Source organism: Ananas comosus, linkage group 7, assembly GCF_001540865.1.
Source record: "Ananas comosus cultivar F153 linkage group 7, ASM154086v1, whole genome shotgun sequence".
NCBI lineage: Eukaryota > Viridiplantae > Streptophyta > Magnoliopsida > Poales > Bromeliaceae > Ananas > Ananas comosus.
The window spans coordinates 8,639,306-8,654,618 of record NC_033627.1 but is presented as its reverse complement, the minus strand read 5'-3'; the positions used below and the strand labels follow the sequence as shown (position 1 = coordinate 8,654,618).

General features: G+C 38.0%; 1 protein-coding gene across 1 annotated transcript; it reads right to left on the bottom strand.

The window, feature by feature from the left end:
- LOC109712353 (protein Asterix) lies at positions 477–14,977 on the bottom strand. The gene is made up of 3 exons (XM_020235877.1): positions 14,749–14,977; positions 1,787–1,887; positions 477–881 (listed from the first exon to the last, which is right to left on the bottom strand). The coding sequence occupies exons 1-3, from the start codon at positions 14,896–14,898 to the stop codon at positions 815–817; spliced, it is 318 nt and encodes a 105-aa protein (XP_020091466.1). The 5' UTR covers positions 14,899–14,977; the 3' UTR covers positions 477–814.

The window sequence follows — 15,313 nt, the reverse complement described above, 5'->3', positions numbered from 1 at the left end:
CATAGGTTTTTGGCCCTTGGATTAAGGGATATGTTGTTAGGATTATAGTAGTACCCTAGGGTTGCGTTGGGCTCGGCTTGAAATAAATTTCGAATTTCTTTTTCTTTTCAAGCTCAGCTCATTTAATTTCGAATCGAGCTCGAACGAGTTGAATACCGAACCAAACGCGAGCCGAACATTAGCCGGCTCGCTCATTTGCTAGCCCTAGTTTATACAAAGAGAATAATTATTCCGTTGAGCTAGAAGAGAGTGGCGCAAGAACGGGAAGGGGCAAAACTGAGCGAGAGCTCAACACGTAAATCTTGAAAAACTGTCAAATTATGTTTTTTTATTATTATATATATAAATATATAGATATAGATTATGTGTTTTTATTTGAATCTCTATGTTGTGCTTATATGACATCCGTGTAACTCTATTTTTGAAATAAAGGGCTTCCCAGAACTACATCTCAAAAAGAGGCTCGGAACGTGACATACATACATACGTGGGTCTTAAATTTTGAATAAATTTCTTACTACAGAATGTGGGAGAAGAAAATTGTTTTCCTTTCTCCAAGTCAAATCCAACAAATACGAAGTCATAATCAGCATCTAATCCAATTAAAACAATACAAAAGCATGTTGAAAAAGGAATTAAAGTTACTCAGGAATTCAGACGAAACAATTTGCACCGCATTCATCCATTACAGATCATACTCTTAAAAGGACTAGAAAATCAAGCCTTTAGCTTGGAATAGTTTCTCCATATCTTTATATCAAGATCCAAAATCCTATGTCAATAGCAGCCGGTGAGTCCGATAGTTAAGGTGAAACTAGCGCTTCACATTGGCAGCACGGTTAGGCCCAAAGTAATTGGTCACCAAACCCATGACCGCAAACCTGCCACAATTCAAAGTCATCAGTAAATTAAAACTCTACAATGTTTCCATACATGTAATATTTGCGGTATAAAAATCTTTCATCAGCTGCTCAGATTTGCGGTGCATAGAAACTGCTACAAGAAAACACCAACATTTTTTTTCACCAATCAACCTAGCTATAAGAATATTTGGACTCGTATACTCCTGTAATAGAGTGAAAGCTTTGAACCTATTCCAATTATGCAAACAGGGTACAAGAAAAGGTTTCTGTAACAATCTTAACAAAATACACTAGAAAGCTCTGTAACATGTACCTGTCCGTTTAGAAAATGGGTGGTAGTAAAATAGTGTATTTTGCTAAAAGGTAAGGAATAGAGAATAGTAACTTTCAAAGTAAACACAACATATCAATACACATTCTGAACATGTTCAATATTTTCTTTCGGAGCAATACATCCTAATTGGTTAGTATATATCTTTGTCAAATATTTTGCACTTTATTGAGATAATGAGCCGCTAATTTCAAACAAAGAGTTTGGTGCCGTGCCATTAGCACGAGGGCCTTATCGTGCCAATATCTTGTCAACACAGTACAGTACGGTGGGCTCAACCTATACCGATAGACACTTAAAACCCTATTCTATGATCTATCCGATTGAGATGCCACTAGAATGCCAAAGCAAGCTACAACATTGCTAGTAAGAAAAATGAATTATTCGTAAATTGATGTGAATCTACACTCTCTTAGTGATTCAGATTTTGTTTTTTACGACAATGAAGGATACAAATGAAGCATTCAAGTATAAAGAACGCATGAGGCTAAGCAGAGGGCACTTCTATCTCATTCCGGAATCAATATGCGTAATATACCATGGTCTAAATAGAGTATCTGCAAAAGAACAGCCTTTCGGATGTCTTACTTACATAAAAGCCATGGATACTTGTTTAAGATCATTCTCAATATTCTTCATGTTTGCAAAAGACTGGGCGCAGAATATTATAGCCAACCACGAACATAGTTTGTACTGCAGGAAAAGGAAACAGAGAATGGTCAAGACAGAACTGCAATAACATAAAGCACTACCAGAATAAATCAACAAGCTCTGCAAAATATCTTATGGTTTGACCATGCTGACAGAAATAACTAAACAGAATATATTGTCCCCGTAAAGTCCAGTAGCTCGAAGACACTATAACAAAATAGCATTTTGGTGGCAGTTTAATAGCAGATATTATAAAATGGCCACTATTATTTCTGTTTACGTATATTTTAGCAGCAATCATTGTAAGTTACAAATTTTTAGCGAGTATACTTAGGTATTAAGTACATCTATCTAAACCCCTAAATCCCCTTTCACATGAACCCAAGCCTGATACCCTCTCGCACGCTCTATCCCTTTCATCCAAACCCAAACCCGGTCTCATCCCCCTCTACCCCTCTCATTCTCTCCCTCCCTCTTAATGCAAGACCTAACCCTAGCTTCTCTCCTTAGTCCATTCCCCTAATAGCTTCTCTCAATTAACACCTCTGTCACCGGTCCTCTTCGCAAATCCAAGCTCAATCACAAACCCCAGCACGGCGCTCCTCTTCCTCTGTTGATTACAGTGCTGTTTTCGGCAAAATTGAGCTTCAATTTTGGATCCTATGTCCCCAAAAAACTTGGATCATGGTGAGCTCCAATTCCGATGATGGATCCAAAGAGATTACCATAGATCCTGGTATAATTCCTTGATTCATCCTCACAATTCAGCCACTGTAAAGAAGTTTCACCAAGTATACTGTATTCGTCTTTTTGATCACATTGTTATGCTGATTTGTAGCAACTTTCGAAGATTCCCTAGTTGTGTTTATGGCAACTTACTTGATTTTGACCTCACGGCTTCACTAGTGAAGGCATGTAAAATTCAGTGTTACATGTGCTCAAAGGTTGTATTTTAAGTTCTCATGATTAATGCCCTTTTATCATTAATTAGATCCTAGTTGTCATTGACTTCATAACCTGAGAATTGATCACATAAAGCTAAACTCGGTCTGCATATAGCAAATTAGCGTAATGTCTATTTCTAACCTTGATATGTATTTAATCTTTGAGATAGGTTGCACGATTGTTGCAGCGATTAACTTGCTGAAGGACCTTGGAGTTGGCAGCAAGCAAATAAAAGTTGTGAGTGCACCATAACTTCCTTCTTTCAACTGTTCTTTTGTTCTCTTAAATCATGATGATAGTTTCTTTTATTACAAAAGGGCCAAAAAAATAACGTGATTGGAAAAAGAATTCTTTTTCTTACATTATTATCAAAATATTTTTTATTTTGACTTTATTAAGGTTGCTACATACATTTTATGGTTAATTTGTTACAAACTGTAAAATATATTGTACCAATGAAAGATCGGGCATATCTTATTTATGGATTCTTTTTCATAGACAATTAAAGTATTGTGGATTCGTTTTCATAGATTACTAAAGTATTTTCAATGCAATTTTATCAATACGTTATGCCATTATGAGAATGCTAGTTGTACATAGAAGATGGGTTATACTATGTTATATATACGACACAATGAAAGTTTGAAAGCGCATCTATATCACAGAAATTATCTTGACTTAAAAGTATGTCTGATTTAGCAATCTTCCAATGTTACAACCTTCAAGATTATTTTTTAATAGTGTATAATGTTGCAGGTCCTAGATGCCGCAATGATAATAATTCCTGATAAAAGTATTATCTAATTAGTGTTATAAGGAGAGAGAGGGAAAAAAAAAAACAGTACACCCTATATTTCTGCTTTCTTCATAGTATACTCAAATATCTCTGCTTCCTTCAAAATATTCCCACCAATAGTTTTTCTTCGTAGTAAAATCAGAAGAACCAAACTAAAACTCCTGCCTTTTCGGCTCTAAAACTCCTCTTTTTTTTATATTTTATCTTGCAACATAAATTTTAATTTTTTCTATTATTTGTGCAAAAAATAAAGCAGTAGCAGTAGCAGGACTAAAGAGTCCCTTATGCTTGATACTTGATAAACATATGGTGAAAGAACTAGATAAAGACCTTCTGCAGGCATTGTAACCAGTACATCTGATTCTGACACAACTAGGCTAAGGTTTTTCTTAGCTCCTTTGAAAATATATGTTGGCGATTTCTACATGATGATGTGCAGAATTCAATGAAGAAAAAAATCGAATAACTACTAAGCTTTGTTACCATAACATGCTCATGTCAAATACTATTAGAGCAAAAGAGCAAAGTCATGCTGTATGTTGGCAATTTGACATTAAAACTGTAACTGAATGCAGTAGCTTCTCAAAGTTTAGTGCAATTTCATATATGCATTTCTGGGCTAACTAATTATCTCATATACTCTTATATATGCACCAAGTTTAGTGTAAACTGATTACTTTCAAGAACGGTTACAAATACTGGAATATGATCTTAAAAACCAGTTTACTTGTTTTAATAGTTTCTAACTTATTTTACTGTTACATAACAGTTCCCTAATGGAAGATATAATGACAGGGAAATGGCGTAAATATTGAGGCGGGTTAAAAGAGGTTTTTATTTCTTCAGAAGCACAAATGCCTGGCAAAATTGCTTGTCAAAAATCCTAGTTCCTCCTGTCTAAAACAGTTACTGATCCACACACCATCATTCAGTTAGCTCAGAATCTGGTGAACCCATAAAAATGAGTTACATAGAACTTTTAAGTTTTTTTTTTTTTTCCTCTATTGGGCAATTTGATTTGTTCTTCATGTTAAATGCGCTTCATACTTCTGCAGGATGATAAAAATAATGTGGCAGAAGAGAAACAGGTCGACCTTCCACTCAAGCTGATTTCCATGGTTCTACATGTTCTCTTCATTTGTTCCACATGTTTAGTTATGCAGAAAACTCTTCCATGTGAAGTCTTTAGTTACTACTATTGGTGTCAAATACATATCTTGCTTGTTTTCATATAGTTTGCAGTAATTCAGATATCTTGCTGCATGTTTCTTACCTTCCACCTTACTAATCGGACTTTTTTTATAAACTAACCCTCTAGAATTTTGAAATTTGCGAAATAACCCTCCTAAAATTATATTTGTGAAACTAACCCTCCTTTACCGCCTTCAGTAGGCGGTGAACGATTCACCGTCTTACTAATATAATTAATAAAGACGGTGAATGGTTCACCGTCTTTTACTTATTTACTGTTCTTTTTTATATTCCATATATAATTTTAACAACCACATAAAAATTACAACAAATTACATATAATCTTAACACCCTGAAAATTCTAATAATCTATCCATACAATTCTAACATAAAAATTACAACAAATCACATATAATCTTAACAACCTGAAAATCTTAATAATCTATCCATATAATTCTAACAATCAAATAAAAATTATAATAATCTACGCATACTAAAAACCTCACTTTTTCCTATTTTCCATCTACAACCTCACTTTTTTTTATTTCTCATATAATCCACGTATAATCCTAACAATCTCACTTTTTTCTATTTTCCATCTAACAACCTCACTTTTTCCTATTTCCCATATAATCCACGTAGAAAATGTAAGGTTGTTAGATGAAAAATAAGAAAAAGTGAGATTTTTAGGATTATACGTGGATTATTAGAATTTTTTTTTGATTATTAGGATTGTATGGATAGATTATTAGGATTTTCAAATTGTTAAAATTATATGTGATTTGTTGTAATTTTTATGTGGTTGTTAAGATTATATATGGGATATAGGAAAAACATTAAATAACCAAAAGACGGTGAACCATTCACCATGTTTAGTAATTATATTAGTAAGAAGGTGAATCGTTTACTGTCTTACTGAAAGCGGTAAACGATTCACCGCCTTCATAAGAAAAGTCCCCCTGTCGCCTACGTGGCGAAAGCAGGGTTAATTTTACAAATATAATTTTGGGAGGCTTATTTCGCAAATTTTAAAATTTTAGAAGGTTAGTTTATAAAAAAGATCTTACTAATCACTATTATGAAACTATATTGGATGATTGTGACTGTCCCCCTAGGCGTAAATTCTTATCCCTCCGAACATTTATTAGTCTGAACTTGTTGTCATTGTGCTTTTTGCTGACAAAATTGTGACTACAGAGCTTCTTGGCTGGTGTGATGCATCTGCTGTAGTTTGTTCAGAGAAATGGTGGAAAAGGCCTGATTTTCTGCAGGAATGGCCCATCTGCTTTCGTACCAGGGAAATTTGAATACTCAATTAATTTGGTGCTAATATGTTCTTTCAATTTTTAATTCCATATGCACCAAAGTTCAGTACTAATACATTCAGCAAACTCATTTCCTGGAATATTATTTGCTTGACACCTTTTATCTGAAGTTAAATGTCATGTGAATTGTAATTGGTCTTTTGCCTACCCAATGTAAACGGGCTTAGCCTTAGTTGCTGCATGGCATTTACATAAACTGTCTTTTTTAATTACCTTTTCCTCATATAATATAGGATATCTCCGAAGTTTTAGGCAAGTGGTACATTGCTTCTGAAGAATCTGGAAGTTTAAAGGTCCCTTTTTCTCTTACTACTCTAACTGTCAACTTAGCCAGAATTCTTTTCTTTCTGAGCATTGCTAGCCATACACCCTATCTATAGGTGTAAATTTTACACCTATAGGTTTTTATTGGCCCACATGTTTTCACTTGTCATGTCAATTTGTTTTCCAAAGTAAAACCCAAAAGGGTTTTTATGAACCTAGGATTTAGAAGTGTAAGATTTACACCCCTGTAAGGGGTGTACCATTAGCATTTACCTTTTTTTTTCTCCACCGCACTACTTTTTGCAGCAAATTTTTGGCCATTAATCAAATTCTGATGATCATATCTAGATTTGGAGGATGTATTGCCTACCATGTAACTTGGTATATAAGTTAAGGATCTACTGCGTTCAGTTTTCAGTTTGACATAACAATAGATTAAGGTCGGTTGGCTTACTGAATCATCTCCTTTTTCCATTCTTCGTTGCAGAGGCTGCTGGAAACAGTGGAGTCAGAAGATTTGGGAAATGTTACAAGGCTGGAATCAGGATTAAGAAGATTTTTTTCCCTCGTTATTTCTTTTACTTGATGAGAAAATAGGAGTTTATTTGATGCAAATTTGACTTTTTCTTTGTTGGACTAATTGTTGCTCGATATTATCGTATTTTGATTTATTGTGTATAGATTGAACATTATGAGCTTTTGTTGTACATAATTTTTTTAGGGCAGATTTGTGACTATTTTAAGACAAATTGCATGTTAATTATTGGTCTAATAGTTTCGCATTTTTTACTGTAATGAAGAAACATTCAGTTGATGATTATAATTGTCACAATAATTCATTTTCAATAAATGCTTGATAAGTACTTGGTAGTGATTTTGGTTGATTATAGCGGCATTTATAATTGTCTGTATAATATAAATTTAACAACAATTGTTGAGACCTTTATCAGCAACCAACATAATTGCCACTAGGACTTTTACCGAGCCCATCTATAGCAGCAATTAGTACCTTGCCGGTAAAGAGAATAGGCGGTGATTATAATCACAACTAATTTATAGAATAATTGCTACTAAAAGGCAAGTTTGTTGTGGTGAGAAAGCAGCAAAAATCATATTATTATTTTTGCAATCACTGTGTAAATCATTATGACTAGATCTATGCATTTTCTGATAACAACGTCAGTTTCTAAATAGCAGCCGTTATGGCCCGGTATAACGGCTTCTATAGTGGCTTAATGCATAATCGCGCTATACTATTAAAATCATAAATATAGCCGACTGGGATCATAGTGACTGCTATGGCGTCCGTAGCGGCCGCTACAACAGGACAAAAAGCATTTTCATTTTTTTACCTCAATTTTCTAAAGATTCGATAGGTTGGTTAGGTTCTAAAGTCACTACAAGCTTAAAAAATAATTCTAGGAAATCATGATTTTATTCATGTGGCGTGCAACACAACACGGCGACAAAACAAATGTATCAATGACCATTAAGGATCACCACGGCTATGAAGGATCACTATGCCAAATAGGAATACTATCTGGAATATAAGTGATATACTTCTATATTTGGAACTGATACAGTATTACTATCATTTTAAATATAAGTACAGTTAAGAATATAAACATTTAAATGATTTATTATGAATCCCGCTATGGATCCATAGAGGCTGCTATGGGTTCATAGCAGCCGCGCCCGCTATCCGCTATTTGCTATCCGCTTTAATACCCCCTTGGGAGGACTGAGATTTTCACGAGGTATTTTGATGCTTTGCAGTGGTGTTTTTATAAATACTTTAATTTTGAAATTATAGGTTTAATTACATAGAAAAACAAGCTTTTATTAAAGGTGCTCAGTGATTTTGTACTATTCACTTAAGTGAATAGTAAACTATGTTTTCTATTGAGGCATCGCCTTCAGGATGGATTCGGATGTGAATCGGACTCCATTTCGGACGACCCAATAGGTCATTTTCGATGGTTCGGCTATGCCGGAGGCGATGGCACTGCCCCAATTTCATGTTCGAAGCACAATTTCGAGAAAATCAGAGTTATCGCAGATTGGCCTTTGATTACTCGATGTTCTTGCTTTTTAGAAGTGTTCAATGTTCCGTTTTGTGTGAAAATCCATGGGTCGGTGCCACTGGGCATATTACACTCACTAGTGAGTTTTTGAAACAAAATTCAATGGTTGGAGTGCTATTTTGCTATTTTTGCAAAGTGTCAAAATTGAGCACTTTGCGAGGAGGTTATCATTTTATGCGAGAAATTTCATAGTTTTGGTGGGTGGAAGTTTCTACATGAAAGTTGACTCAGAGAGGAGTTTATGTCTCAAATTTTGCGGAATTCGGATTTTCTTGTGCAATATAGCATTGAGATGATGTCGTGAGAGAGTTTCGTGATTGAGAGGCTTTTTGAACTGAAACGCAGTTTTCGGGTATCTAAGCACACAAGTTGGTATTGAGATAGGGCCTAGGTGCATTTGTCGCATGTTGGCTACGGACTGGGTGGAGAGATTGAACATTAGAGGCATTTTTGCAACACATATTATATATATGTATATATACACTACTACATATAATATAATATTAGTGTATATGTATGTATATGCGTTTAGGCTATGTATTAGGGTGGAGGAAGCCCTAGCCTGTGAACCCTCTGCACCCAGCGCTGCAGCGCCGTGCTGTCCCGCAGCCGGCCATTTCCCCGGCCGGCGAGGAGCCTGGCAAAGAGGGCTCTCTCTTCTCTCTCTTTCTCTCTCCCCCTCCCTTTCTTGTGTGAGTCCCTCTTCCGGGCTTCCCCGTACTCTTAGGGCGTGCCCCGGCCGCCAGCGCCGCAGCCAGCCTTTGACAGGTTGGATGACCCTCTTCTTGACCTTGCTGCCCACGGACCTCCCCTATCCCAAGCTTGAGACTGAGCATGAGCCCGAGCCCGAGCCCGAGCTCGAGATCATAAGAGGTTGCCGTCGAGTCTCTAGATCCGGCGCCGCCATACCACCACTGTCTCCACCGCCGACCACCACATCTGAGGGCCCTCTCCGGTCAGGGCCCACGTTCTAGGGCCGGCGCTAACAACGCAAGGCTAGGCGGGGGGGCTGAGGAAGGAGCAACATTGCTCTGCTGCTCTATTTGGGCTTCTTCTTAGGTCCTATTTGAGCCGAGGTCCCAGATCTGGCAGATCTGGCAAATCTGGACACTGAGGACTTTGTCGCGGGGGAGCACGGTCATCTGGAGGGTCTGTTGAATGCTGTGCTCATGCTAATTACTATCGGGAGGCCTCTGGTTGCTGTAATTTCAATGCCGCTCCCCGAGGATCCTTTTGGCTCAGCAGTCAAGTTGCTGTAACTTCCTCCTTGATGGTCGAAATCGCTCCAGACAGCAAGCATGGTCTCCAGCACACCGAGACCCTCTGACCTGTACCCTGGTTTGGTTTGCAAAGCCGCAGATTCAGCGGTAAATTTCTTAACCATCTTCATTACCTTGTTAATCACATGTTAGCTGTTCGGCGAAATGCCGCAGTGACCCTTATTGCGACATTGATGTCCCGGACAGCATAGGATCTTGCGTGAACGGTTCGAACTTGATGTTCAACATCCAGAAGTCCCTCAATTGGGATTTCATCACGATCGACACTTAAAATGTCGAGTTTGGTGCATTGTGTAGGTCTTATCAACTCCATCTTCGCAGAGCAGTCTTGGCTGTTGATGGCAGCAGTAAGGAAGCCTCGTGGACTTGTTAGGACCTGCCGGGGCGACGCATGGACCAACGATGGACCCTAGGTGGGTTCCGAAGTCAAAAATGATGACTTCCGGGAACCGGGTACAACGGGTTTTGGTGATTTCGCATTCGGATAGTACAACTTGCGGCTGTCCCGACACCCAAAAGTGAGTGTTTTGGGACAGCGAGGATGGTTGAATAAATTTTGAAGTATCTCAGAACACTTCGTGGCTTAACGGAACCCCGAAACGCGAAAATCGAGCGATTTAGGGAGTGATTTCATATCGCGCTAGTTGCTACTGTTTGCAACTGTGTGGTAGCCTTATTGGCTAGTGTTGGGGTGAGGTGTGACACCTCTGGTGGCAGCAAGATAGCTGCGGGTGGCTCCCGTGCCGAAAGGGGCACCCCAGGAGCCAAACCGATGATTGCCAGGATCTCGGCTTTTCGTTTTGACGCAATATTTGTGCGGCTGCCCCAATGGCATTAAATTGATGCATTGGGACAGCGAACGAGGTAGACTTTGTGTGGGACTTGTTTTGGAATGCCCCATGGATTGGGATGACATTCTGACAAGTTGGTGCGACAATCGGGCGATCTTTCGGTAACCGTGGAACGGGATCTGAAAACCCGATTGCTCGCCGGTTGGTTTCACTTGAAACCATAGCTTATGTAATTAACGGGTTTGAGCTAATTACGTTTTTTGTGGGACTTTGCATAGGTCCGGACTATGGCGGGAGACATCGACGAGTGTCGACGACCTAGTTTTATTCTTCGGTAGAGGTGGGTACTTCGATCCGAAGTCAGTAAAGTGGTACCTGCTCGGTGATTTCTATCCTTGTTATCTCCTTCCATTTACTTGATGTTGGTTGAGCTTTCATACATCACTTGACTTCGTAGTTAGGCGCTCTACACTTACTCCTATTTCATATAGTCATGATCTAGTAGTAGAACGGTGTTCCTGATGATTGAGTCACCCATGGTATGTTCATAGTAGATGACCTTGACATTAGTTGACTTTATAGTCGGCGACACTTATTGTAGATTTGACATAAGTTGACTTTATAGTCGGTGACACTCGTAGTCATCTACTTTGTGTTTTGACATTAGTTGACCGAGTGGTTGGTGACACTCCTAGATGTATGTTGCATATTGCGACATTAGTTGACTTGATGTCGGTGGCACTCCCGCTTGTATGTCGCATGGTTTGATATGGTTGACCTTGTGGTCGGTGATCCCTTAGTAGTATATTGTATGGTTTGACATTAGTTGACCTTGCAGTCGGTGGAACTTCTGTTTTGGCATAATCATAGTAGATGATATGACATTAATTGACCTTATAGTCGGTGACACTCATATTCATACATAACATTATTTGACATTAGTTGACTTTGTAGTCGGTGACATCCCTAGTGGTCTATTGCATGACTTGATATTGTTGACCTTATAGTCGGTGACACTCTTAAATAGAAATGGATCTGATTAGTCGGTGACTTCTTGTGTTTATTCTCTGGGCTACATGCCGATGTTGGCCATTGAGCATATTGCATTGATTGTCACAACTCGTGAGCATCTTCACGTACACCAGCGATCTGATCCACCGCAAGAGGATGTTCTTTTTCGGAAAAGTGGTCGTACTTTTGACCCGTGAGCCCTACGAGGTGCCTGTTAGGGTTATATGCCAGGTAGGCAAGCAGGATGTGGTTTAGCCTGAAGTCTTTCGACCAATACGACAGTGAATTTAGTTGTTCGTTTTGTTCACCCAGTTGATGCATTGGTACGTTTTATGGTTAGTTACAGTAGCAGATAGTTACATACTGATTGAAAGTTGTAAATCCTTCCTAGCCTTTATTGCTACTATTCCAGTATACCTGTTGATTATGCCTAGTTGTTTTCTGCTCAGTAGCGGTAGTTTCGCATTTATTGTCTGTTATTATCTCATTGCTATTGTGCTTATGACATATGTTCATGATTATGTTTATCTCTTTCTTTGCCGGTGAGTAAGCCTCACCTTCGTCCGCTTGCAATACCCACTGGGAGGGAAGACATATTTACATGTTCTCACCCCCACCATTTTTCAGATCACGCGGCAGTGAGGATTAGGACGATGCGTGAGGATGATACTAGGTAGCCGCGTTTCAAATCCGTCTGTTGTTGACGTTTACTATCTTTCGGTTGAATTAGTTTAGTTCTTTACCTGGAAATGTTTAAATATATCTGATGTATGTTAATCATAATTTTCATATGATCATTACGTTATTTGTGTTATGTGGTTGTATGTGTGGTTGACTATGTTTTGAGTTGCTATGCCGTGCATGTACAAGGGAGACTCTGTCCATCTATACAGGAGACCCTTTGTCCATGTGGCGAGTCTGTGTGCGTCCCCGGGGTGCAAAGTTGTAAATAGCGGATAGCAGGTATATAGCGTTTGAAGAGTCTCATAGCGAAAAGCGAATAGCGGGCGCCATAGCGGGCACTATTAACCCATAGTGGGTTTCATAAAAGCAAATTTAATATGTTTATATTTCTTATAAAACATACATATAATTTTGAAGAAAAGACAACTAATTATTCTTTTTTTTTAGTATTGCAAGCCTATATATATATAGTATATATATATATAATATATATATTATATATATATATATATATATAATGTCATTCCATGAAAATTTAAGATTAACTTTAAGAATATTTAGCAAACAAAAAGACATAAAACTTGAAAATTTATAATCCATTAACAATCTAAATAATTTGTTAATGGATGTTCAAAAGAATATCTTAGGTAAATAATTATCTCCAAACCTTAGAATAGAGTTTGTTCTTTTAATTTCATTTAAAAATCCGCCCAGTAAACTATTTTATTCGTTTGTACTTTTTTAAAGGTTTGAGCCTCAGTAGCGCCCTCTTTCCAACCGCTTTATAGCGGCCGCTTTAGCGACTATGCCGCTAAAGCGGCCGCTATGAATCTGATCCGCTATATACCGCTTTACATATTATAGCGTGGCGGTAACCCATAAAATCCGCTATAGCGGCCGCTATGGCGGGCATAGCGGCCGCTATTTAAAACACTGGTGGGGTGTTCTCAAAGGTGTTAAAAAAAAAAAATTACACGTTTTCAGCTAGCTTCCCTAAAAAGGATTTTCAAAAGAACCTCGGGAAGTGACACCCCCAAATGCTATGTAGCAGCTATTCGTTATTTACAACCTTGAACAACATGATAATATATAGCTCACCATAAGACTATACCTTCTCTGATAACTTATCAGCATGATAACGCACACCTCATGAGTCATGATGATATAGGAGTATACACTGGAAGTACTTCAACCTACTAAGTAACAGCACAAAACTGAAGACATCTTTTAACTTGATGCCCTAGTGAGTATAAGCTTAACCATTAATCAATCATTTTACATCAAGATCACAGTTGGGGCTTAGTAGCATTGCTAATGATCTGTTTGTCTCATAAACAAGCTTGAGCACATGAACTGAGCCTCAACTCGAGCCCAAGATAAGAGTGGGGAATAAGCGAATAACCCATATAGATGTAACCGACCAAGAATATATCTGACAACTATTCATCTCAACTCAACACCATTCATCATCACCGTACGCTTCACTAATCAAGGTAATATTAACTTCATGAAGTACACAAAAATTCATGTTAGCACCATATTATACTTGATCAAATGGTTGCCACATGTAAATAAGACAAGAACTCTTTGTCCATGGTGTCAAATGCTGATGACAATATAATATGATGATTCGCTATGACAAAGAGCATTTAGTAATCAAGGTAATTAGATACACTGAGAAACGCGAATTCTCAAATATTGAGGTGACATTGTGCTTCTTATGCAGATAAATGAAATTGAACCTTCCTCATTGAACATCTTCTAAATCTTCCTCTCTAAACATGCAACTTTAGAAATATGGCCTCTCTTAAAGGCGATTTCACTTATCGTCTTGGATTTGCTCATCAAATGGTTGGAGTACCTTTCAAAAGAAAAAAGGTATTTTCAGGGGTTCTCTTTCTTCCTACGGTTCATAAACCCCAAGAAATAGTAGTCGAGCGAGTTAGCGAAGAGGGTTAGGGATAAGAAAGCGTCAGTGCATAGCCTTCATTCTACTACGCTAANAGGCAAAGTCGCTTAGCTCGACGTTAAGAGAGTAAAGGGGGAATACCCTACATAGAAGAACCGCTGTTCGCTTACAAAGGTATAACCTTTCGCTCCCCGGGGCAAAGCCGCTTCGCACCACTGATAGACTACTTAATGAAGATTCAATTTCAAAGGCGCTGCTTTGTTTCGCAGGCCTCTATCATTGTCAGTCAACTAAGTAGGGCCGACCCTGCAAATCCGTAAATCTGAGAGCATGCCGCAAGTAAAAAAAGGATGGTCCCCTATGCATTTCATTCTTTCCGTTCAACGTACATCATTATAAACAATAACCTAATCATCCCTCTATCAAAAATAGATGATAGCTCAAGCAATCGAACTCAGATCGTAGAGTTGGCAGACGAAATTGGTGAATCAAATCAAACCCTAAGACATACAATAGGATCCAACACTAAGATATCCAAATCCCAATCAACCTATAAATCATAGAGATTTTAGATGATCTAGAGATCTCTCGAGATCTAAAAAGAAAGAAGAGATGTCACGTACTCGGAACATGACGCCGGTTACGCCGAGGACGACGGCGAGAAATCCGGCGTAGTCGATGGGGAGATCCTGAGGGGAGATCGTCGGCGGCACGTACGGCCTCGCCGTCGACGGTTTCCTCGGATCGTTCGCCGATGCGCTTGTCTCCTTCATCTCCTTCGTCTTCTTCTTCTTCTTCTTCTTCTTCCTCCCCTCTTCTCTGTCTCTCTCCGGCTACTGTAATATATTGTTAACACGACACCCCTCAACTATCTATAGATGCTAGTGAAGGCCCACACTTCACAGCGATAAATTTACGTAATTCAACATTATTTATTAAAATTAGGATAAAAATATATAAGAATATATTTTTATATTTCTGTTCGCATCATAGAAAGTATATCGTAATTGATTATACTGATACGTGTAACATAATAATATATATGGATTAGGCAAAACCGAAAATAATTTTTTTTAAAAAAGATTGTACTATAAATATTATCCAGAATAAATATATTATATATTATATGTAATATAACATCACATTGTTTATCTATGCAATTTCAAATCGATATATATTTATATATAA

Excerpts from the sequence above, each read along its gene's own strand:
- LOC109712353 (XM_020235877.1), bottom strand. The coding sequence starts at position 14,898 with ATGAAGGAGACAAGCGCATCGGCGAACGATCCGAGGAAACCGTCGACG. Across the intron at positions 1,888-14,748 it reads TAACCGGCGTCATGTTCCGA|TACAAACTATGTTCGTGGTT; the intron begins GTACGTGACATC and ends CTTTTCCTGCAG. Across the intron at positions 882-1,786 it reads CAAGTATCCATGGCTTTTAT|GTTTGCGGTCATGGGTTTGG; the intron begins GTAAGTAAGACA and ends GAATTGTGGCAG.